General features: G+C 37.3%; 1 protein-coding gene across 1 annotated transcript in view; it reads right to left on the minus strand.

Moving 5' to 3' along the window:
• The window catches only part of GMDS (GDP-mannose 4,6-dehydratase), a 384,143-nt gene that overhangs the window by 307,615 nt on the left and 49,000 nt on the right, over nt 1-27,528 (minus strand). Inside the window, exons 3-4 of the mRNA XM_015854488.3 lie at nt 26,729-26,816; nt 23,449-23,558 (exon numbers count right to left, since the gene is read on the minus strand). Of these exons, the coding sequence (XP_015709974.1) occupies nt 23,449-23,558; nt 26,729-26,816 (198 nt within the window). The remainder of the gene's footprint in view (nt 1-23,448; nt 23,559-26,728; nt 26,817-27,528) is intronic.

The following is a 27,528-nucleotide window of genomic DNA, read 5'->3' on the forward strand; positions in this document are numbered from 1 at the left end:
TTTTGGGACAGGCAGCAGGTCCTTCACACCGCATGGAGCACGACCACTAAATGCCAAGAACAACAGGCATAACTCTTTCAAGATCATTCCATCAGGATTTTGTAAAAGAAAACAGATTCAAATATCTGAAAAAAAGAAGTTGCTGAAGAGTGCAAAATTTTCACTTCAGCCTTCTCTCACCAAGTAAAACCTACCTCCCTAACTTCAGAGAACTTGCACAAGGAAAGGAAATGTGGCAAGTGAGCAGGTACCTACCTCAGCTAGGCGAAAATCTGAAACGTTTATTGGTCTTTATTATATTTTATGTCAGCCTTCCCAAGATTTTCTTGGTTCCCTTCACACACTTCTATTTCAGAGGCTCACTGACCCTTACACTGAAATATTAGCTAACAGTTTTGATTTTACACCACAATGCTTGTATTAGTCTGTCAGTGCACAAAGAATATTAATGCAACTCCCACCTGCAGCCACTGATGTTAATTTATACACATGCCACCTGCGTGCTGGGTTCACAAGAACACCTCTGCATTCTCCGGGAGGCCTCTCTCCAAACATCTCCAGTTACATTTGGTCTCCGCAGTATCCCAGCGGGGCAGAACCATGACTGGTTTTACACACAGGCAAAGGCAGCAGTAGTCTAGAGTTGCATATTGCTGGGGAGCAGCAAAACAATCCCACGTGAGGGTATCCATGCCCATAAGCTACATAAATCAGAGAGGTGAAGAGCCAAGTTGGCTGCTACATCCCTGAATGAGGCAGCAGCCTTTTTGAGCTCTGGCAGGAGATGCAGGCATCTCCCAATCTCATCTTCTGTGACAAAACTCATTTCTGGTTGCAGCACACAAATTTTACACTGTCTCTGGCAGAACCATACACTAGTAAATCCTCAAAGAGAACAGGACCCCAGAACATTAATGAATGCATAAGTCATAACAAATACAGGTGAGACTACACTTACCTGACCTCACAATTTCTAGGAAGAAATGTCATATGTCATCAGATCCATTCACTACAATACCAGCTCATGGCAAAAAGATGCTCAAAACCTCATTACACACATGTAAAAAAAAAAACCACCCCTAAAACAAGGAAACGTTCTAAAAAGCATTAGCACTATCATCAATTTTCTCTAAGGGAAAAATCTTTTTGTCCCAGTGAGTGGAATACCTTCTGCAAATGCACTTCTGACTCCTCACTATAATGCTGTCCGTCACCTCCCAAGAGAAGCAAGTTTGCTCCTGCCTGCATCTGTTCTGCAGATGTGGCACTGCTGCCTTTCACCCATCCTTGAGGGAATAGCCTATGGATATCACAGTGTGAAACTGATCTTGTCCCACACATTTTACCAGCTAAATATGCACTCCAACATTCTCCTTCTATCTCAGTGAGGCATGAACTTCAGTGACTGGCTAGGACCGTATAAAAGCTATGAAAACATTGTTTTTCTCTTCATTGTGCCCTTTTTCCCCTTTCCCACACCTCTATCCCCTGAAAACAAAAGGAATGAGAAAGCTATTGCTAACATAAGTTACTGTTTAAAGGAAAAGAAAAAAAAGAAAAGGTAGGGGAATGTAAAACCAACTTGTACTTTGAACAGATAATAATCAAGCTGAATGCTGCATTTAACTATTTAGATGAGCATTAATTGCACTTGTACGACTGACTGAGAATGACAGTTTCTTCCAAGCAGCATCAAGAAACACTATTTGTCATATGGGAAATTAACTCTTCTGCAGATGTTAAGATGTAAGCCTCTTTACAATATCTTTGAATATATGCAACTTTTACTCCACACATTAAATAAAAGGAAGTTTTAACACAGCATTCCCTCTGGTGTGTTAATAGAAAAAATCATACTTGCCTAAACACAACGGTTTTGACCAATGCCTCGGTATTAATTTGTCCTGTTAAAAAACTTATTTGTTCTTGTTCTTCTGCCATGATCCCAAATATCGACCAGACATCCTCTTGGCCATACTTTTTTATGAATGGAATCGTCAGTACATCCAGGTGATGTTTTTGATTTTAAATCACAAGCATAAAATTATTTTCAATTTCCCACATCTCCCCTTTTAAATACATACACGCTCCCCTCATTTCCTTTCCCTAAATATATACTATTTGGCAGCAGAGGGTGAGGAGGGGAGTGTTTGGAAGCTTTTTTGGTTGGCTGATTTTTAATATTTATTTATTTTTTAAACTTTTCCCATGCATCTGTTGTGGTTTCACTCAGTGCCAAACACTTAGATAAACCGTGGTGCCCATCATTAGTAGTACTACAACCTTACTCCTTATTTGTAGAGGGGGAAAAAAATACAACCTGACAATTCATGCAATATTGGAAGACATAGAAATGACTTTTGTTCCAGCAAAAGGAAGAGGCATGCACTCACCTACTCCTAGACAAGAGTTTCATTCATTCCAGACTGCTCCTTGAACAGTAAGCAATGCTTTGCTTTGATTTTGGCAGAAGAGAGAACATCTTTTACCAATACAGAAAAGTTCAGGAGGAACCATAGTCTTAATTAATACTATAATTAATTGCTACTCTAATTTACATCTTAAGGGATTATAACAGGTCATTATACCTGATTAAAGAGGAAGGAAAAATACACACAACCTTTTCATGAAGCTTTCACATTTGCTGGTGAAAAGTTTTGATGTAAATATAGTTTTGATGCTTTACAGTTTAGGATAACTGTAGAATATCTGTGCATCAGAATTTGAGCACAGGGTGCAAGAAGATTTTCATAATGACAATCTTCAAGAAATAAAACTAAGATACAAAGCAGTTGCTGCTGCTTATTAAACATAGCTGTTCAGCTTGTGTTAATTCCTTAGCAGCCTGCTTTCCACACCCTGTTTTGTTAAGTCTCTGGATGCCCCACAAAATTGAAGCAAATGGCCTACAGAAGCATATCTCACTTAAGTGTTTTAATTACAAACTCAGTAGAAATAAAGTCCTCCACAAAAAAGGCAAAGGGTCAACAGTGGCCCATCAGTATAGAAACAACAAGAACTGCTGCCTCAGCATGATGTCAAAAGGTACCATGGAAAAAAAATTGCCAGTATATATTTCACTGATTTGGCTTTATAGTAGAAATTCAGGAGCAGCTTTCCCAAGCCACCTTGTTTTTTGTGCATCAGACTAATGGTTAGACATTGTCTATTACCTTTCTTCAGATTCAGCTGAACATACATCTCTGTGCAACCCACCAAACATGTAAGAAGTTGTGCTGCTATTTGCTGGCCATTGCAAACAAAAAAAACAAAAGTCAGAAGACTAACAGACTAAACCGTCTTTCCTTCTACTAAACCGTGTTTCCTATGCAGCAACTAAACTAAGTGTGCAAACATTCTGTTAGAGAGCAGCAAGCCAACAGGAAATCTGTACCAACATCCATCAAGCCACAGCTGTCAGTCTATCACAAACACTCAAGGGTGATCAGATTATACCCAAGAGATTTGGGGTATTTTGAAAATGGCCTCTAATTTACCAGCGTGGGTAATAAAATGGGAAAATGTTTGCACATCCTTTTACTAAGTCCAACTCAGGAGGTGTTGCTAAAAGAATGTTCATAGAACTTCACTTTGGTGTCACAGCCAGGGAAAAAGTCTATAATCTGTAGCTTTCTTATTCACAAAGACATAACTTTGCTAGAAAAGGATAAAATTGTCATTGGAACACACTATGAAGAGGCAAGGCCATTAATGAAGAGTAGCTATTGGAAAGGTAAATTGAGAAAACCAGGAGCTGTGACTTTTCACAGTAATTTTCAGATATGTTCCCAAAATGAAAACAAACAAACACACACAACACAGAAAACAGATTATGCTCAAAGCGGAACTACAACACTCCACAGTTCTGTAACACGATGTCATCTGATTTCACAGAATCACAGAATGGTAGGGGTTGGAAGGGACCTCCAGAGATCACGGAATCCAACCCCCCTGCCAAAGCAGGTTCCCTACACCAGATTGCACAGGTAGGTGTCCAGGCGGGTCTTGAGTATCTGCAGAGAAGGAGATTCCACAACCCCCCTGGGCAGCTTGTTGCAGTGCTCCGTCACCCTCACTGTAAAGAAGTTCTTGCACACATTTGTGTGGAACAAATGACACTATGAATCTTGTTGAAGATCCATTTGGTCTTTGTTATATCCGTAGTGTATGCAGAAGTAAGGAAGCACTGACACAGCTTCTACCTCTGCTACGTCTCTCACACCCAGAATTATCTCCTGAAAACCAACTGAGCATTACACCACTCTACAGATCAGAACCTTAGGCTCCTATCACTTCCCTACAGTCAACAGCAAGGAAAGAGTTAAAATACCAGACTTCTAATGGTTAAAGATCTAAGCTAAAAGTGGAAGGTGGCCTACTAAATTCCTTTTGCTCTTAAATTTAGTCTTGATTATTTCACAACTGCTATCTGCAAAACTCTAATACAACTACAAGAAATGTTTAAGCCCAAGATTATCAAGCTTTTTCAGGAAACAGCAACACATTATGTAATTCAATCATTATATTCTGCCATCATAAATATTTAGAAATTCCAGGGCTGAAGAAGCCCTTCATGCACAGTATCAACATTCATCCCTTCAGGGTGCAGCATGCTGACTGCTTCCCCGTGGGGAGTTTTATTTCATTTTCATACTGCATTCCATATCTATGTCACCAACCAAATTGATTCCTGTTCTATCGTACAGAGGAGAAAGTTCAGTAGTTGCTATCAACTTGAAATGTATTTTGATGAAATTACTTAAGTCATCTAATACACCTACCGTTATTTAGCTATAGAAAATCAACAGGGTTGATTTTCCAGTTGCTCTTTCTCAAAGATGCAATGGAAATTAACAGCCCACAGTGCAAAGCTGACATCTACCCTGAATTAGAGATACTTACAGCTGAAAGCATTACTCTTACATGCTTATGCTTCTGGTCCTGGGAGGAGTTACTACCATCTTGATTAGCTGCATTAGGAAGTACTATTTGTACACTGAGCAACACTAACGTTAACTGTCTAACAAAACAACCAATGTCTTACTTTCTATTCAGGATCTTTAATATTTTAGTTCTTCTACTGGCAAAGTAGACACAGAAAAAGGGAGAAAACATCTTCTCTCACCTGTGAAAGGATCGGGCTCTGGCTATGGGCAGAAACACATTAAGAGTAGTGCTGATTCACCTACTGGATACATCAAATACTATACACCTGCAAAATCCATGGAAAAGCCCTTTGTCATCTTTGACAAAAAGTCAACATATAAGAACAATTAAAAATACCTTTTTTTTTTTCTTTTTTTTTTTTTTTAATTATCAGTCACCCCATTTAGTTTGGAGTACACAACTATGGGACATGCCAACAATAGTGTCTGACAAAGTAAGGAACTACAGTCCTTGGTGCATGAAACTTCTTATCTACCTTAGCAGCACAGTCCAAACAGACCATCAACATGTCCTCCTACCTTGTTGATGCAGTTAAGCTCTGTTACTTCTTAATGTGGAAATAAAGCCATTTCTTTTAAGTGAGCTAGCTCAAGAAATAGCAGCATCTTAATTACAGCTGTTAGAATAGGCCTCAAAGGCACACATCTCTAGAGGAAGATTTGAAAGATAGTTAAACATTTCTATTAGCAGGCAAATATTCTGTTTTTAAAGATTTTTGCACATGAAAGCACTCCTGGTGTGGTAGTAATGGGTAAAGAAGTACTTTGCATCCGCAGTCAGAGGGCAGAAAAGCAGTTTGGCATCCTCTCTCAGTTGCTCAGTAAAGACCTTAAGTCACAGGTGAAGAACAATGGCAATCTGAAAGTAGTGAAGAACGCTGAGGACAAGTAAGCAGTTTGCACCCAACGTTTTTTTGTTTGTTTTTTTTTAGCTCTACATGTACCATATAAAAGAAAAAAATACTATTCATGAACCACTCTGCTGTTTGGTTTTTTTTTTTTGTTTTTTTTTGTTTCGTTTTGTTTCTTGTAAAGTATGGAGCCAAAATAGCAGGATAGTATTACACTGCACACAGGCACTGTAACAAATCACAGATGGACTGAAGCAACAGTAAGACAGATGCAAACACCAGTTCCATAGCACAGAAATTTCTGTATGCTTTGGATCTCCCTCTTTGGTGCAACACCTGAGAAATGTACATAAAAGCAATTCCAAAACCTCACAGTGTCAGTATCTTTAGTTATTGTCCCCAGCAGCACCTGCAGTACCTAAACAACTCTGAAGTACTCAAGAGAGTATCTTCCCTGCTTTTCCTCCTTACTCAAACCTATACATATAGAACCTCTTCAATTTCCTTGAGCAGGAGTCTACACAAGCTGTCAGTTTTTTATTTAGCTTTGACAGAAATGCACAGTATTATTTAAAAATTGAGTTTTATGCAGAAATTTAGTTCTGACAGTTGTCTTGAGAACATATTTTTTTCCAGGAACAAACAGCATAGTTTAGGATCTGACTCCTACTAAGTACTGTATTTGGCAGTCCTAACCTTCTGAACTGATACTGTGGGGTTCATGTTGTGGCAAGTGAGGCTCTTAGCTCCAGCAACTGGGATGAAACACAGATAAGCCATTAGTAAACTAAACATTCTCAGGGAAGACTCAATACAAAAAGGAAGACCTATCTCAGGATGAATGTACTCATAGCGTAGTAACTGTGTTTATTGTTGAGAATTACGCCAGCTTCAGCTTTCGCACACTATGTGGTTGTGTAGTTATAATGAGCTGTGGTCACAAATCACTGTTACAGAGTCCATGCCTGTAAAAACATGAAGCTGCAAGATGTTGTTGTTCGCATTTTCCTGCTTTTATTTTCCTTCCTTTTTTTAGTACTTCCACCTGTATTATCTCATTAGCACCTGCAGGTAACTCGGATGGATGTCAAATGCTGAAGAAATCTGAGCTGTAGAAGACTCTATATACAAAAGTTTGAACAAATGCTTGGGTTCAATGAAAATGACACAAAGCATTAACCTCAGGGATTCTCCATTTACCTTAAAAATAACCTTGGTGGTGACAATAAATCAGTAATAATCATACCAAGGAAAAGCTACAGCAAGATGCTGATGTGCAGTTGAGCAAGAAACCAACATTCAAAAAACACTGTTCCTGCACTGGGCCTTACTTTGCTTGCAAATGCATTCATTTTATTTATTTTTAATGATACAATGTGAGGTTCAAAACACTTCTTCTATTCCTAAAGGAATGGAATATTTTCCCAGGAAAAGAGGCAACACGGTTTGAGGGAAGTATGCGGAAAAATCACTTCCTCTGTCAAAGTGGAAACATGTGCCCACAGTAGGCAAGGTGATCTCATTTGAAAGTTTCATTGTAGTATTATCATATGGTTAAAAGTGAAGACAAATAGGTGGTTTCCCCCCACTCCCTATATTAATTCCACATTGTCTTTCCCACTCAATTAAGGCAGACCTGCACAAAATACACCCAGAATACAAAAATACACCAGGTTGCTACAGATCGCTGAGCTTTTGTTATCTATCTACTTTGTATTTTTGCATCTTATTATTGTTGCAGATAGTTGTATCCACAGGCCCCCCACGGATAAGACTTGGCCTATTTTTCAAGTGCTTGAAGATTAGGAGGTGGGAACAGATGGTTCTAGTCAAAGTCTTTTAAATCAGTTCCAAAGTGTAACATTTTCACATACTCCCCATGCTTACCACCCATCTAACGAAAATAATAATAATAAAGAAAAAAAGAAAAAACTTAAAAAGTGACAGAAAAGGAGGAAAAAGATGAAAGACTAATTCATCCAGTCTCGCTTTTGTATTTTTAACTTGTTAAGTTTTAACAGTAATGCAACACCCAATCTACTACACTCACAATATTACATTCAGCTCACAACAGGACAAATACTTGGAATCTTCAGCACTATTAATACATAGAAAATAGCTTCAATGGCATTCCAAGTCATTCATCTATGCTACACAATGCAACTAATGCTACAGCACTGCAGTTGAACATGCATTAAGTATAGTATATAAGTAAAACAACCTAAGAAACAGTTAACAGAGCACTTTCCTGCCCTCAGTGATTTCACGCATCTTTTGTATCAAAGCTTCCCACACAGTGCTATAAGAAAAATGGGGAAATACACAAAAGTTGAGATAAAGTTTATCTAATTAATAATCATAAAAACAACAGTGCAGATAGTACGCTCTCCAGATTTCCTTGCCCATTCTCACTTTAAACCCACTGTCTTAAACATAATTGCACTACGTTTCTATGTCGAGAAATGTACTAACTAGAATCTTCCAAGATAACTTTCATTTTAGCAACATCCTTTAAATCAAACAACGACAAAGTAATTGTTTCCCAATTGCCATCTCATTTTCAATCTTGCTTTCTTAAGCAAAGGTTTCTAAAACTAGTTCTAGATGTTACATGAGAGAATGTACAAATGTGCTAAAAAATGTACTGATATTTTAGAAACAAAGAACAACTAAATGTTGACGAACCACTACAGACTGTCATAAAAAAATCTATACCAGCTATATTTGCACTTCCTGGTTACACTGACACACACATTTGCATTTATGCCTGCAAATAGTCAGCCTTTTCATTTTCAAAATGTACCATTTTGCTTTTCTGGCAAGCTTTTAGTTAGAATTTTAAAAATGCAAGGAAACTTCATTTCCAATTTAACAACTCCAGTTTCTGATTTTATGCAAACCCAGTCAGGTTGCACAGAATGCTTTACACGGGCCAAAAGCTAAGGAAAGCAAAAGAAAATTAGCACTGATTTTATGTAGTTCAGGAATGCAAAATGAATGCAAATGCTGTATCAACAGCAGTCCAATGAGATAAAAATCACATCAGAAAGCAAGGTATCTCACAGTATATTAGAGGAAGTAGACCAAAAGTATTTCTACTTATCCACTGCTCCTTCTAAAACATGTTCTATCACCATGACATCACAGACCAGAAAAGCCACACCAGAGCCCATTTGGAGCGTAGAAGACACGTGAAGAAATAGCTTCTATGCTGGCAAACTTGCAGCACATTCTATACAACTGACAGAAGTTAACACGCAAATGAACCTAAGCAAATGCCTAGTGAAAGCCATGTTTTCACACACACGTGAACACCTTGGTAATGTTCTTTTCAAACTCATAGGGACAGTGACTGTGAGCCACTTCAAAAAGTTAGAAAACTATTTGTACAGTTCTTATTCATAACAGTGTTTAATTACAATATGGAAAAAGTTCCGCTTCAAACACTAAATGCTCATCCTTCCACGCCCCACAAAAGCGCATGTCTACTTCTTAAAAAAATAAAAAATAAAAAAAAATTAAATCCAACCATAAATTAAAACTTAAGATATGTTTAAATTAAGGTTCAATTGCTTGCTTGCCTTAAAAAGTAATAATGTTTTCAATATATTGTCTGTGTGACCTTTGAAATCTTCAAATTATTTACACTCCATGGCATGAGAAAACCACATGTTTTACTTAGTTAACGCATTAACATCTAACAGTAAATATGCATATGTAACATGCCATTAAGAAAGAGACCCCTCCTATAAAAATGTTAACATACGCTCACAGAAGCAAAGTCAACTTTAATTTATACTTGCTGACAGAACAGATAATATATTACAGACAATTCAGTTTTATTCAAGGGTCTCGATACATTAAACTTGCTTTTCCTTTCCATTCCCCCCCCCCCCCCCCCTTTTGTTTTAAAAATGCAAAGCATTCTTAGATTAAGAAGTATTTCAACTTTAATATGGAAACCATAGAATCAATGGCAAAATTACCCTTCGCATGAGGACAGGTTTTCATGTTAGATAGAATTACATGTATTTTCAGCCATTAAATTGCAAAACTATTACGGTTCTTAGATTACTAAATCTACACTGACACTATCATAAATTATTTATATTGATCAGCTGCATGCCATTATTGTGAAATTTTGCCTTCACCATGACTTGATACTAATCATCATATTAACAATTATTTATTTTAAGCTGAAGCGCTGAAGAGAAAGTTCAAGTCATTTGCTTTGATTTTTTTTAGTATAAATAAAGAATACCTTACACTAACACTTATAGGGGAATTCTAGTTCAGAACCCCAGTCACAAATCTAAGGCAACAGATTACAAGCACTTACACAATTTAAACAAGATTAACAGTGTTCAAGTCTCAAAAAAAATACCCAAAATGTTGGCCTTCAACTGACTTGTATAACATTCCTAAATCTTACTCAGCACCCACTGTTTGCAGTCTGACTTCCTAATGCATATTTCTCATCGCAGCAAACTGTATAATAAAAATATTAACATCCTATCCTATCATGTAATTACTCATTGGAATTTCCAATATTCAGTAGCAATACTCTCAAAGATCTATATTTTATGGGAAAAAAAGCATAACACCTAGAAATACTTACCTCTGAACAAGGTCAAAGGATCAGGGTGAGAAGTGACAAAAAAACCCATGCATCTGAAATACTCCCAAGCACTGTATACTGAATCCCATTGACTTCAGTAGCCTTTAGATCAGACTAATATAACAAGTCAATCAGTCCCATTTTCTTTTGTTAGAATTATTGCAAACAGCTTCAGAATTGTCTAGCATGCCATAGAAACGTGAAAGGTTTTTACGGAGTTTCTCATGTAGTGCATTTGAAAAGAATTCTCATTTATCAGCTATTTACATACCATATTGTTTCAATTAAGTCGTACCTTTTGAAATCAGCAGGAAGAATTATATACCATTTTATTTCAGATAAAACCTGACGAGAACTGATACTATAATTGATGTTTATACATGGAAAAGATTACTGTATAAAAAGATCACTATTATTTATAATTAGTAGTTTACATTACTCCCTATTCAGTGCAGTTTTAAGTCATTTCACCCCCAGTGGAATTGGCATTTTAGATAATGTGGATTGAGCAAATTGATTCTTTTACTAGTTCCATGCACTCAGGTGCACTGAATGTATGCAGTGTTTTAAGGAGCTTTTTTTTTTTCCTTAGAGCTTTGCAATTAAATTTTACTGTCAAGCTAACTAAATACATAGGTTGTGTATTTATGCCTTGTAATTAAAAATACATCGTTTCTAGAGGATGTTCTTTGCCACAATGCAGTTTTAGAGACAAGTCAAAGGAAGAAAGTATTACAGCAACACAGAATTGGAAAAGGTCTGCAGAACTCACTTATTACATGCATACAATACAGACAGAAAAAGCTTTAAAAAAAAATCAAGAATATTTAGCATATTAAAATCTTTAAAGCAGGGCTTCAAACTCTTAGCCTCCTTTAATTTGTTTTTATGCTCTTGTTTGATGCTGTTCTTTGTTCTGATGCTGTGCCAGTGAAATTGCATCATCACAAAGCAACATTATGCAAGAATGTCTGGCTAAAATTAAAGTGTTATTTCTTAGCATCACAGTTATAGGAAAAATGCAGTTTAGGCACTGACAATGTAATTATTCAAACCAATATATTCAGTAAACACATAATGAAAAAATAAGGTAATGCAAAGCGAGCGCGGATAGCTGCATAGCAAGAAAAGCCACCAGAGTGCTCCTCCTCTTGCTCTAACTGCACTCCTCGGGACCTGAGTCTATTGGCAAAGATGCTTGATACAGCTGCATTTCAAAAAGAAAAGTAAAAGAAAAGCCAAATAGAAGTTGGAGACTCCACACACAACGGACAGAGCTGAGTTATCATGCATGTATATACTTCTGAACAATTTACTGTTACATGAGAAACACCTAAACCCTCAGCAAAACTGCCTGTTTGGACAAACAGTGAAGATTTTCTCCAGCCACAAATGCTCCTAATACACAGCTCTTCATTTCAGGGGAGAACGGATCCATTTCCTGAGTAACATTTTTCTGCCTGCTGAAGTGTAATACAGCAGCATCACAATAAAATTTAACTGCAGCAATGCTATTTAAACCAATTCAGTTCCTGATCTGGATGGATTATATGTAAACACCAAACAGACACTGTTTACGGAGTAAATAATTATCTGATTAGCAGGAAATAAGCAGTTAAAGAGTAGTATTCTATACTTATTCCCTCAAGGTCTTTGCCATGAACAGAAAAGTGCACAGAATGGTAACTGATCCTGACCATCTCAGGACTGCAACTTAAACAGTGCACAATATTTTTTCAACATTGCTACACTGAACAATGATATCTATTCTTAGCATCCACCATTTATTGAAACTCACGACTCAAAAAAAGTCTAATTTCATTTCTGGAACTCAAATTGTTTCACCTTCAACATCCAAAGGAAAAAAAGAAAAATCATGTCCACAGACTGTTGTAACAGTGGAATTAATCTCTCCTAATATAAATATGTTCTGTCATTACTGACCACACTGAATTTCTTAATCATAGGTTCTACGATCTTAAGCGTGTACATCTTACTGCAACGATTATTTAACCAAAACACTGTGTGCTTTAACCTCTATATGCTGCTTTATGCTCTAAAAAGAGTGAAGGCATTTTCACTGCAAAAAATACTGTATTTCTCATTTTGCATGCCCATAAAACACCCCAAGCAGCGTTCAACTCAGTGCGTTTCTTCTGCAGATGAAGGAAGCTGAGAGGATGAACAGACGCTTTTAAAACTGCATAAACCACAAAGTAAGCTTACAAAGAAGAAATGCAGAGTTACTCAGCAAGAAGACAAGAAACATGCACGCACACATACACCCCGGCAGTACTAATGATCCTACAGGGGAAAAAAAACCTGCTTTGTTATGCAAATAAACCCTTTCTAAAACTGAGAAAATTAAATGATGTCATTCAAGCCAATATCCTTACCTCAATGGAAAGGAGGCGAGAAACACCCTTCTCCCCCTTTATAAGCAAAACATCATTTAAACGTGTATAAGTAGGACTCTGCAGCACTTAGCTCCAAGAAGAATTGCAGAAAGAACGTTGGAACTGCTTGTTTTAAGAAGTTAATGTTTGTTCTGCCAACCTAACTTATCTGAATAATCAATGCAACGCGTGCATTGTTGTGTATTCAGGCATTCCATAGCATTTTATTTATAACGTTTTGAACAGTGACTTAGCAAATGGTTTCTAAATATATTAAAAACATGTTTTTTCTTCCAAGTACGTATTAACATGCAGCCACAGAAGCACGTGCAGAAGTACAGTAAGAATTCTGAGACAGAACAGACCAAATCAATTTGCATTGAATAAATGCATTTATGTTATAACTCATCTAACAAAACACATGCATTTTGTCAACTCAGCAGCAGCACTTTACTAGCATTCAAACAACAGACATCGCATGTAACCTAAATTCTCTTTTAAAAGTCCACTTTTGCCCTAAAGAAAAAAATAAAAAATCCCACACGTGCAGACCTGCTCATTTAGCTGCACAAACAGCAATTTAATGACAACAAGAACACTTCAGAAATCAGAGCTCTTCTATGAGCACTCTCCATAGTTCCATGAGCGATAGTGAAAATCACCCACACTCCTGTAAACACATATTACCCTGTGATCTTAGTAGACTTGCAACAGTTTGCTTTATTTGAAATGTTTCAAAGAAAATCCAGTGCTTTTCTTTAGACTTGCAAGAGATAAATTTGGCTGCAGTTTGGCTTTCTGAGTACTCTAAGGTACACTTCCAAAGGGGTGAGCTAAAACACACGGTTTGAGAAAAAGAAACATATGAGGAATAAGTTATCAATAGAAACCTGCCAAGTAGCAAGTTGTTATAAGAGCTTTCAGGAAATTTGGTTACATCCGCTTACAGAAAGTAAAATCCTAATGAGGTGCATCTGAAAAATAAATGAAGCTAGTGCTTATCCAGGATGGTAGCACTCAGAGCCATAACAGGAATAAGTTTTATGACTAAAATAGGTCTAGATACTGACTTTTCCAACCTTGACATAATTTCTAGACTTCTCTAATCACGGTATAACATCCATTTCTAAGGTTTCTCTTTCTATTCTGCTACAGTATCTTAAAATCCCAGGTGTTGAACAACCACTGACACCAGAACCACAGCCTACAATATTGACAAAACTCTACCTTTATCTTGGGAAAGCCCTACTACAAATTTTTAGATGCAGATGCGTACACAAAAGCCTCTTTAATACCTACATGATTACATATTTTGTAGCCAATAAATATAAGTCCATCATTGTACCACCATTATTACTTGAACACTTCTAGAGGCAGATCTGCACCTTGGCTCATTTTAACCACAAATCTAATTTGTGGGATCAGGGCATTACAGACTGCAGCTCTTTCTTACCAAAAAAAAATAAAAATATGAAGCTGACATATAAGCAGATCTTAACCAAAGAATGCTTGCCTGACTGAGGACTGACATTTCCTTTCTCTAACTTGCTTAACTGAAAAACAGGCATTCTGGCCAATTCCTACAGTACCCCAAGGCAGCTGTATATTACTTTCAGTTGCAACTTGTGAATACTTTCTTTTTCTTTCTGTCTCTTTATTTTGACATGCATATTATGTTAGCTGATTTCAATCATGTTGCATGAGTGGGTGACATACCTTAAAAGATTAAGTTTTGCCACCTGGGACTACTCCAGAAATTCACTACTTTCTAGCATCTCATACCCTTCTTCATCCTCTGTATACTTGTATTATAAATAGTAGCTTTCTTTCCTACCTTATGACTAACTACAAGTTGTTCAAGGCTGCAGTTGATACAACTCAGCTTGAAGCGTCATTCCTCTTTCATTGCTATTACTCAATAGAGCTATTCTATTCTATACGACACTCTGCTGCCATCTATTTGACGGAAAAAATACAACACCACAAGTGTCCACCTTCCCTTTCCACCAGCTCTCCCCTTACAGCAGCTGATAGAAAGAAAACCACCAAGGACCTTTTGCTCACTTCTCCCTGCCCATCCTTAGATTCAGAAGTCGTTTCAGTAACTACTTTTGCACTTTAAAATTGCTACAATTGAAGTAGCAATGAGGATATTAATATATTCAGTAAGCACTCTTCTCTAAAGGGAATCCAGTTAATAACCTTCTTACATTTATAACTTCAAACCAGATTCCAGTTCCGAGGTTTGTACTAAGACCTTCCTAATTATGTAGCAACAGAGGTAATTGAGAGCTTGATTTCAACAACTATCTACAACTTTCAGTCCACAGCACTGAATGAACACGGGTTGTGCTGCAATCCCCTTTCACTACACCAGATTTAAAATTCAGAATTGAGTCGGGAAGTCAAATTATGGGGCCTAAAAGCAGAAACCACACACAAAGCGTGAGATGAAAGAGGTGGTACTTTATCCATCATCAGGTTCACTAAGATAAACACCACTTCATTCATCACAGGGTTCAGCCTGCTTTGCGCGCAACTGCGCAGCACAAGAACAACAGCTTAAAAAGCATCCTTTACTTGCAAGACATTATACAAGAGGTACCCACAGAGAAACTGAAAAATAATATATTATTGAGTTGTTTAATTACTAAACCATATAGTAAAGTTCTGTTCCAGGGCTCAGTCTGGTTCTCTCAGCACCCCCCAACATGGTTACTTTCCTTAATACAAATAAATATATGTATAATGTCTTATTGGTAGTAATGTAATTACCCTGGAAATGTTCCTTAAGAAAAGCAAAGATGAATAATGGAAAACTAGCAAGTTATTAAGACCACTATAAACAACAGTTGTTAGAATATCCAAAAAGCATATAAAACTCATGTTGCTTTTCATAGCAAGGAAGGAAAAAACAAATCCCTACCAGAGATGATGGGCAGGGAGAAACTTGTTGTTGAGAGTGAAATAGTTAAGGAGAAAATGGGAGAGGTAGAATGGGACAGCACAGAGGTAATGCTCACATAACTACTGCTGAATACAATCATTTGTGGAGTAAACACAGACCCATAAACATAATGCCTTAATTTTCTCACTGCAACCAACATAAGCAGCATTTGGTTTGGGGAGCCACTTGTTAACACTTGTATTTGCTAATAACTAATACATACTAGTAACACTGCTATTTCATTGTTTTGTTTGTATTCACAGCCATAATACAGCTATTTAGCTATTACAGTTAAACTGTTTAACAAAATTAATAGCTGCATTAAGTTAGGAAACATTCTGGTTTAGAGTGCAGTCTGCCAGTAACAGGCCACAATTACAAACAGTGGTAAAGTACCATAAATATTTAGTGGGTCAAATGGACATACAAAATGGCAATTGCTAGCTATTACTGGAATTGCCTTTCTACTTAATTCATTTGAATTGGTAAATATATTTAAGAAATACCCAGAATAATTTAACTGTAAAACCTTGTAAACAATCAAATTTTACATAAAATTGGATTGCTTAGGGTTTGTAAACTACACACAGAACATCACCATATGTAAGCAGCATTACCAAGAAGCACTCAGGAGGCTTATTCTGCCCTCTGGTGCACTACAACTTCATCCCACAAGAACGGAGTATCTTGGACAAAACACAGGAAAGCACCCGAGTAATTCCAAGCACCTGAAGTCAGTAGCTAAAGGGTGCACTGAGCTACTTTAAGACTGTTCAACACTCTACAGGATCATATCCTAAGCACAACAGGAGATGGACAGGTACCCAAGCATGCCACAGCACACATTACTACAGGCCTGTGCAGAGATCCACTGCAAAGCAGATTTATCCTGGAGCAGAAGGCCCTATAGTTATAATCTTATTATAGCAGGAATCAGCTTTGGAACCTCACTTTCTGGACAATAAAATGAACTGCCATACATGCTAAATTGGAAGTAATTGGATATCATCTTGAGACAGTAAAATATTCTATAAAGCATAACTATATAAATCTTTAACTCCATAAAATTATAGTACTTTAGGCTTATATTTGCCTATGAATGATTACAAAAGTATGCTGCTAATATTCTTTTCAACTAGCTAGGCTAGTTCCTGTTCCACTGAATACCCAAATTCCTTTTTGTATAAAACACAAGAAAGAAATACTCAGTTTTCCAAGCAGCCATGATCTTTTGTGACATTCACAGCACAACCTATGCAACTGTGTAGCAATAAGGACAACAAGGTACAGCATACACAACATTTATTATACAAGCTGTCACACACAGTTTAAGCTTTGTTACTAACTCAGCATCGGAGAAAATTTGCCATTAATTCATTGAATTATCTACTTTGTATACATGAAACTGTACCAAATACAAATTTTGACAATAAGCATTTCAGGACTGGAACCAATCTGCTTAAGTTTACAAATCACATATAAGCACATTAGTAGCACTGTTAAGGTTACTGATCGCTATTTACATGTGATAAAAATCTACCCTACAAACTAGTAGAGAACGTTTCTGTTTAACACTGACTACAGTATTAAAACACATCTCTATCAAACAAAACCTGTTCTCAGAACTATGCCACTAAATAGGCAATATCTGCAATTATTAGAAGTTTGCTTACTACAATTACTGAGACAGTTAAAAGCTAAACCAAAACACATTTAAAGACTTCCAAAATAAGAGTCATGGCAGAGTTGTTCTATATGGACTCCAGACCTTGAAACTATCACAAAACTCAATTGAGGGGCTTTAGTTCTCAGTTTTGACTAAGATCTGGATTAAGGTATTTAAGTTTATGACTTTCCTCAAAGCTAAGTACTTGCTTGACACATACAGTGGCAGTAGCTTCCTCTGTGAGATGGCCTCAGGGCAATCACTATCCTAACCCAACTTTCTCAAATTATTTTCAACTACACCAGCTACACAAATTGAAAGTAGATTAGCAAAGTGGACTGACCCTGTAATGTCATTGGTAAAACCAACAGGAGAGACTCAGCAATATTTTACAATACTTGACACAACTGTGTCCCAAACAGGAGGATTTAGATTCCAGGCTGTGTCCCAAACACAGCTTTCCTCAGAAAGCTGCACAGCACTACCTTCTCATAGCAATTGTTCTAGCGTACCAATACAGCTACAGAAAAATGCAACCCATAAAAATGCTGAGAACTGTGAAGCCCCTTCTCCCATAAGGTTTTCACTCCTTAGGCCAGCCCAGGGATGGAAGTAGGCTTTGTATGTAGTAGCAAATAAGACTTTCTCCAGTTAACCAGAAGAAATCTCACATTCATAGGATCTGGTCCTCATGGGGAACCCTTCACTGCCTTCCATTTTATCACAGATATCTGTTATAGGAACAAAAAAGCAGGGCACAAGTAATGCAGGTTTCTGGATTCCACAGCTGATGTGACACAGGTGATCGAGTAAACAAGAAGGAAAAATGCTATAAAGATCTGATTTCTAGAGACATGGAAAAAGCAGTCAGAGCAGCCTTGGTTGCAGTGCCCACGAGACTGTAACTTTCAGGATACTGAGATGCAAGAGCATGGCAGAAAGCAGGATCACAATCATAGATTTTGATAGAGAGAGCAGACTTGGACTGTTTAGGGATCTGCTTAGTAGGGTACCAATGAAATCAGACCTTGAGAGAACAAGGGTCCACAAGAGCTGGCTGATACTCAAAAAACTCCTCTACACTCAAAGAGAATTCATTCTGGGAAGTATGAGATCATACAGAAGTGGCGAGAGGCTCACATGATAAATAATGAGATCCCAACTGAAGCATAAGAGGCAAACATGTAAGAGCTGGAAACAAGTACAAGTGACCCACAAGGAATACAGAGGCACTATTCAAAAAAGACAGGTAAGGGTGTAGGCAAAGCAAAGCCCATTTTTTGAATCAGCAAGAAAAGTTTCTACATCAGCAGCAAAAAATAAAAAATAAAAATAATAAAATAATAATAATTTTACAAAAAAGGATGATCAGTGAATACACAGGCCTGCTGATTAACATGACAGGAGAGTTTATGACAGAGGTCACCTCATGGCTGAGGTATTCCATGTCCTTTTTACTTATCTTTACTGGTAAAAGCTGATGTTAAGGAATCACAGGCCAAGACACATGGAAGGTCTAGAGCAATCAAAGCTTGCCTCTGGTAGAGAAAGATACAGGAATTATTTAAACAAAATTGGGTACACATGCAAGTCCCTGGGACCTGACAACTTGGAAATAATTTTCAAACATATGAAAGACAAAAGTGCGATCAGAAGTTAGATTTATGAAGACAATATCATGCCTAACTAATCTCATAGCCCTCTATGAGATGATTACAACTCTGGATGATGGAAGATAGGGTTAGATAAATGAACAGTGAGGTGGACTATCAATAGACTGAAGAGCCAGGCTCAGTGCTGTGGCTAAAGGCAGGAAGTCCAGTGGGAGGACAGTCACTAACTGAATACTCCAGAAATCAATACTCAAGCAAATACTGATTAACATCATTACTCACAACCTTGATAACAGAACAGACCACATCCTCAGTAAGTCTGCAGAGGGCACAAAACCGGGAGGAGTGGTTGATAATGCCAGATGGCAAATCCCTTCAGAGGATCTCAGCAGGCTGGAACAATGAGTAGGCAGGAACTTCATGAAATTTAAATAATAGAAGCTATACAAGTTCAGGCTTCAGTAGAGGTCCACATGAGTACAGGCATTACATAAGTTTGGAATTTTCCTCCCAGGGCTCTGAAGACTTTGTGGCTTTTTGTCTCTGAATTGTTTAAATCCTTCATGCTGCTACTCATCTTCCACAAAATATGAAGAATATCACATTAATAGGTATGGGATTGAAATCTAATGGTATGATGTTACGTTCACAACAACTAGGAGTCAGCATTTGATGTAAGTAAACAAATTAGAAATTCACAAGTTCTTTACCTTTGCCAGCCTATATCATTTGTATGGTGAAAGAAGATACTAAAAGGCCTCTTTGTAGGAGAAGACGATTCATAAAAGGAAAAAAAAGAGGGCCTAGAGATAAAGATGGATAAAACAATTAAGTGTAAAGAGACCTTTACTCAAGTGTGGGAACAGAAGTCGCTTGGATTCTGAAATCTCACCTCTAAGAAGAAAATCCTACCACTGTTAGTTGAAGTTCTACAGACATCAATACATGCAAGGAATAAACAGAAAGTACACTAATGAAAAAGAAGTTGCACACATTTTGTCAGGTAAAAAGCACAACATATATTGACTTTTTAAATGTAGTTACATACAGTTAAGACCTTACCCTTAAACTTCACATAGAAATCAATTCATTTTCATATATCATAAAACACACTTGGTACAAAATTTCTAATAACAAACGTCAACAGTCAGAAGGCAAAATCTAGGATGTTAGTCCTTCAGACTCCACATGATTTAAAGTAAACAGAATACTTGTGGTTATCTGCACTACAGCTCAATTGGACAACACCATTTAGTAAATGGCTACTAGAACAACGATAGTCATAAATCTGGAGTTTACTTCCTACTCCTATAGTTATCTGTTCAGTATGGCAAGTTTCAAGTGCTGAGAGCAAGAGACCTTTTCCTAATGTTCCACTGCCTTTTTGCTTCAGGTTTGTCAAAATATTTACAAACTTCATCAGTGTAATACAACTCAAAACAGAAATCTTACAGTGTGGTAAAGGATGCCATCACTACTGACTTTCAGGAAAAACAGTTACAAGTTCACATTGGACTGTGGGTGCATCTACTGAAACTATGCAAAAAGGAACATTTAGCCAAAGTAGCATTTCAATAATTGACCTCTAAGGCATTCAACTGAGAGGGGTACAAGGAGAGTTTTGCTGCAAATTTAGATTAAGTCATGAGCACACTACCTATACACAATTTGTTATTATTTACAATCAATATACTGACAATTACCCCCATTAAACTTATATGAAAACAAGCCCTGATCAACACAGTGTATCCCCAAAGCACTGCGAGCCAGAGCAGGAAGACACAAAGACTGGCTAGAGAACATGAGGAGAAAGTAACTCTGAAGTGAATGTGCCTCTGTTTTCCAAACACCCACCACACAAGTTACAGTATGGGCAGCTAATCCCTATTTCTCCTCAAAACAGACAGGAATGCACACTGGATAATTTGTTCCTACTGATGATATCATTCTGTTAAGTTTACTGTTTTTAATGACTAAGTTTCAGCCTTCTCTCACTTTCTCCCATGTAGAAGATTAGAACAGCCTCCCAGTGACCTATTTTATGAGTCATAATCTTCACTATTTATGATTCAAAAAAAAAGTCTTCTCTGACAGTATTTCCCAGACTACTGTGGGTTCATTCCAAGAACCAATTTCATCTTCATTGGTTTCCTGTAGGAAACCAGACCAACTTCCTATTATTTTGTTTTCCTTCATTTCAGCATGGCTCACATAAAACTAACTGGAAGTGAGAGCGATTTAAAAAAAACTTTATTCTACGTAAACACATGCCAACATAAACAGCACCAAAAAATACTGAAGACGTCACTGGTTCTAAGTGACCAGAATGTGAGGTAAGCTAAGATTAGAGGACTTTTTTTCTTCCTTTTCCAAACATGATGCACGCAGGCAGAAGTGGTACAATTACATCAGCAAAGTATAACGGCAAGAAATGTTCAGTTCTGTGGGAAAGGCCTTAGCTCCCAACAAGCGGCCAAGTTCTAACCCCTCTCTTCTAATGCTGAGAATAGTTTTCAAATGGTAAATGCTGTTGGACTGTCTAAAAACATGCAAATGTGGCACTTAGGGACATGGTTTAGTGGGCATGGTGGTGATAGGTTGACAGTTGGTCTTGCCAATCTTAGAGGTCCTCCCCAACTTCAATTTTTATTATTTTTTTTAAAATCCTATCAACACCATAGTGAAGTCTACCAGTCATTTTAATTAGGCTAGGGGTACCTCAGTTATTCCCCCAGCTGCAACAAAAGAAGTATTATTGGAGATATTAGGAAGCACAATAAGTACCTCTTTAAAGAAGTTCCCAGCAAGGCCTCACGTAGGTACAGTAAGACTTCTTAGCATTGCTTAAGCACTGATCTGCTGTATGTGTGCTAGCTTATGAGAATGTCTTCAAGTCTCCCTCACTGTGTTCCATGGCATTTCAGGTCTCCAGAAGCTGAGAGTCAGCACCAGATCTGCATAGGCTCACTGCATGAACTTTGTATAATACCTAAGGAATAACCCTTCCCAGAGCCCATCTCAGTATTATCTAAGAATCTGCGGCAGCCTCAACACCACCATCATCCCTTTACTACCTCTCAGAGCTGTGATTTGAGCTGCTGGCAAATGCAATAAGAAAATGGAGATAGCACAGTTCTAGACTCAATTTCCTAGTGGACGGAAGCCAATTCCATGGAGATTGTTAGCCACTGAAATGGTTTAAGACACGAAGCACTGAAACACCCAAACTTGGCCTGCAAATACCTGGAATGATTTGCTGGTTTAATTCTACAGAGCAGCAGCTAAAATGCCTTCTGGACTAGAGCTGCCCTCAGAATCACATTAGACTTGTTCTTATAGTGCTGTACTCAATCTAAAAGCTTTAACCAGACTCCTGCATAGCACAAAGCAAGATGGCTAACTCAATCACACAAACAATTGAAAAGAAAGATTATCCCCATTTCATCTTTATATTCTCCTGTCTGCCTTATCAGTAACTCGAGTCATTAATCATGATTTCCTCACGGGCTTGCGCACTGATAGGAGCAACATTGCTTTTTGTAGGAAGGCTGACTTAGGAAACCAAAATCAAAATGGTTTTCATTAAGCTTAAATGCTCCCTCAGTTCTAACATCAAGAGAAACTAGGGAATATTACTGCTGAGGAATACTTTCACATTGCACACATTAAGGAAAGGGCATAAGGCTAACAGTTTACTATTTGGACATCCGTTTTTGTTTGTAATCATGGCAGGGAGTATGAATGAGGTTTTGGCAAGTAAACGAAATTCACCGGTCAGTGAATTAAGCTGAACATAAAGCAACATAGCTTAACATACATACATATATATAATGCAAATTAAATTTAACCGTTCTATTGTACATGCTCCAGTATGACACAGTAATTTTTTTGCCAAGGTAAAGTCTTCTCAGTTTCAGTTTCTATAACTCAATTTTCCAACGAAAAAAGTAGTAAAGCCATAAGCTGTAGCAAGGCCATTTTGTCTACTCATAGGTTAGACAAAAAATACCGTCTACATGAAAATCAGTATAGGTGAAGCCTTTCTATAAATGACACAATACAAACTTTAATGCAAATGTGTTTATAATCAAAGTCTGACCTAACAGTGTACAATTTCTCCACAGGGTTGATCTGCAGTGTGCTGCACAGAGAAAGTTGGTGCAAACAGTAGGAAAAATTTATTTCTCAGCCTAGGGATTTTGTTGATAATGAGAATTTAACCTCATCAATTTCCAATATCTGCTCACATATTCAGTATCCAAACTCAATTAATAATTCAGCGCCACAGCAAGCACAAGTTTGTTAAGTATTTACCCAAAGGCAGCACTTAAAAAGGTTATAAATGTGGGAGGTTAAAAAAAAATAAAATCAGTATGTCACCACCAACGTACATTCATTATTTGCAGCTCACCTTGACATGGCTCTGAGCTCCCAGGTTGTATATTTCATTGGGTTTGACTTCATTAATGATCTTCACCAGGCAGGTGCTGTCCGTGAGGTCACCATAGTGCAGCTTCATGTCTTCAAAGTTTAAGAACATATGGTTAATATACTTTAATCCCAATACAGCATTCTTTGACCAGATTCTATCCCAGGCTTAAAGTTCAAATAAACAGTAACTGTAAAAAAAATGGAGAATGCTAGCTAAGTAAGACACTGCTTGTTTGTAACTCTTTAGGCACACTATATATTGCCCAGAATAATAAATACTATTTTAGACTCTTTAATAGCATGATTTACCTAGCAACATTTACAGCATTTTTTCAGTAGCTTATGCTTTGTTAAGCCAAGTTAAACAAATTTGACCAATGCCACATACTGAATTTCAGCCATAAGCCACCCAAAAGAACATTATTTTAGTTTAGGCTTCCAATCTTTCTATTGCAGGCATCTTTAATAACTTAAGCATATATATTAAATAACATAATAACATCTAACAACATACGAAAAACAATAAAACTTGTTTCATGATACTACACAAATATCAAACAGTTATCAGTCGTGCACATTACATACCTTTTCCTGAATTATTTCTAACTTGCATGCAAAAGGGCAGGCAAGAACAATAGTCAAGTTTCTGTCAAAATACAGCAGACTGCAATGGCTTATGGACTTATCATAGGTTTCAGACTCTAACCTGTTAAGAACTTTCCAAAAAGGTAAATTCACTCTAATAAAACATCTTTTACCTTACATTTAAGAACACCACACTGCTAATCACATCTATTAAACAAATTAAAATGTTACAACTCTTGATGAAATAGCTGTTATCTTTAGAACCAAGGTTGGAAAAGATCTCCAAGATCATCCAGTCCAACTGTTCACCTCTAGGAGAAAATGCTCCAGAGATGATGGTGTTTCAAAAGGAGGTCCAAGACAGCTGTTTTTTTTAGAAGATTTATGTATGAAAGAACTCCCTCCCTCCACAGGCTAAGAGCAACAGAGAAAACTGTACCATAGTCAGGCTCCTTTTTCCTATGCCAAAAACATCCAGTTCTGCTATCTTCCCCAAGACAGAGACTGGTCTCTGAGCTTCCTTACTCTAGGGAAAGGAGGGCTGCCACTTGAGTTGAGTTGAGCAGTGGAGATGCTCTGCCATAATTAATATATACATAAAAGCTCTCACTATGGCACCCATTTTAGTCTCCCACCACCTTTGAAGTTTCTCATTTAAATATCTTTTTAGACAGAGAGCAGGACACAAGGCACTGTTTACATTTTCTGATCCTTTAAAAAGAGATCTTTCAGCAGTAATCTGCTAAGTGGAAAAGACCTACTAGAAACTGTTTATTTGGTGCAAGTATTTATAAAGAGATTAAATGTCAACACCTTCGGGTAAGCACTGGTTGATACTGAGGTTTTTCCAATCTAAAAGTCTCCTCAGCAAGCAGTAGCTAAAGGACTCACTTGAAGAAACACATTTTTCCTCTCGTTTTTCTTATCTTTGGGGGTATTAAGAGATTCACTGTCTATGACGATCACCTACATCCTGCAATGCATAATCAGTTCGTGGGAAGAACACAGGGGAAAAAAAGAAGTTTAGTTTGTTCACTAATCACTATTGCTTCTTTGTTTCCTCTGGTACTGCCTGGAAACTCATTGTTTCAAACTAGTTGCCATGGAGCAGCCTTTCCTGAGATTCCAAATCCAATTCTTCCACCTTCAATTCATATGGCTACGACTTCTTGGTTAAAGGAAAATGAGATAAGAAGTGGGATGAAATATTTAATGCTTTCTTTTTCCCTCTTCCAATTCTCAAATGCTTGTATACATATCTGTTATATATGTCATCTTCTCAAATCACTTTTCATATTCATATCTTGTCCTCATAATATACAGACTTCTTTTTGATCTCTTTTGCCTGCCTTTACATTGTAAGTCACAAATTTAAATCATAGGACACAGTTCTTATGCTGTCCTCATTGGATACATAGGGGCGAGTATTCTTCAAGAAGATAACTAAAGTAGCAATGTACAGTAAGCAGAAACTATTCACAGAAAAATACACTGATGTTGTATAAAAATATATTTTTAAAAGAGAAGCAAAGAACTAAGTGCAATCTAAAAGCTGTGTTATGTGTTACTGTACAGTAAAGTTAGGTTCTGCTTCATTATGGTGGGGAAAACTTCAAAAGACAATCTTTGCTGACAGCATGGAAATATTTAGAAGTAACACCTTAAACATTCAAGCTTTCTTTAAGTCTGTTTTATTCTGCACAAGTTTAGAAATACAAACAATAAAGAACTGCATGTGCATTCAAACACTCAATTATCCAAACTTCTCCTGAACCGGAACCAACCAACACTACCACATCTCATTAACTGAAGAGTTAGCATCTCCTTACAGTAAAACACTAAAAAATGGCACTGAAATGTAATCAGTTCAGATTTCCAGATTATCATATCAGTAGCAAAGAACACAAGTTAACGTCAGCAAGTTTCTTCATTCTTCCTGCCATAAGCAAGAACTGCTTACATTTTACTTATACTGTCATATAAGCTGTCCTCAAACCCTTACCTACATTTGGCACTAAGAAGCTCATGAGGAAATAGAAACAGGGTGCAAAACATCCTTGCTGACAGAGCAGCTCACAGTATTTTACTCCTCTTAGAAAGACCATGCAATAAACAAAAGGCTGCCACTAAGCCTGAATTCACCTTCTTGATACAAACAAGTAGTTCTATAAATGTACCATCCAACATCTGACACTCTTACTTTCCAATATTATGTCCTATGCAAGTGGGACAGATTATATGAAGGGAGGTCACAAACTAAAGAGAAGAGAAAAGCAATGAATCTGAATCCTCCTAATTACTTTTGGGGGGCCAGCCAACTTTTAATTGCTATGACTTAAGAACTATGTCTGTATTTATGAATAATATGAAGCACCTTCCTGTGCCCTTCACTTTCCCCTCCTGTTAACATAAGAATATCTATGCTTTTTCACACTTCGATCATAGAGAAATCATTGATTTTCTGTAAGACAGCAGCTAACAGAAAAGGAAAGCTTACTATTAAGTTTTGGAGCGCTGGTTGTTCGGTTTTTTTCCAATAACTAATTCTAAGTCAAGTACAGCTTTATTGTATTAACTAATCATTATTTTCACATCAGAGGAAACTGAGATTCCCTTCCTGCTCCCAAGAACCTTCCTCCACCCAACAAGCATTAAATACAAAAATAAGGTCTTACTTCCTTCAATGTGAGCCTGTGAGTTCTTATAGAGATGCTCAATCCGGCCTGTGTTAAAAGAACTAGATCGACGAACAATTCCATGCACCTGGAGATGGAAAAATACAAAAGGAAACAGTAAACATAAGAGGTAAATAATTTATTTTTTAAAATATTTTCAACATTAATGCTTGTGCAATGTTTTAAGACAAAGGAGACCCATCCTCTCTCTTTTCAGATACATGTACCTAAGTCCCATCAGTATCTCCATTCTTAAAGGCACACAATTATCCAATTTCTAACAAAATACTTTATGATGTCGTCATTTCAGTAGCCTTGAATGTTTTCACCTTCTGCCCTGTTGACAACCCTGGCAGCGCAGGTTCCACATGTAGTGCAGAAAACACTACATTGACATAGAGCATCATGTATTCTAGTGAGTGAAACCCAACAATGTCAAAGGAGTTGGAGAAGCAATTAGTGGATCTCAAGACAATCACTGCTATTTGGTTACAGAGTAGCTTTTCTAGGGTCAAAGTGGATGGGCATGTAAAAAGCAGCAGCAAGAGTCAGATCGGGGAAAGGAAAGAGAGATGGAAAGAAAAAAGAACAGCAGTAGCAAGGCCCAAAGATGCTTTAGAAAACAGCTGTTATTCACTTTCTGGTGTCTTGGAAGAACAGACTGAACAGTCAGTCCTATTTTTTGTACCGTGTGAGTCAATGTTCTCAGATGGGCTACAAGACAGACAAGTAAGTCTAAGACTGAAACACAGGTTGGGAATTTCCTTTAACCAGCCACGATAAATAAGTTGGTGAAAAGG

This window comes from Coturnix japonica, chromosome 2, assembly GCF_054131305.1.
Source record: "Coturnix japonica strain WE chromosome 2, WE-NBRP24, whole genome shotgun sequence".
NCBI lineage: Eukaryota > Metazoa > Chordata > Aves > Galliformes > Phasianidae > Coturnix > Coturnix japonica.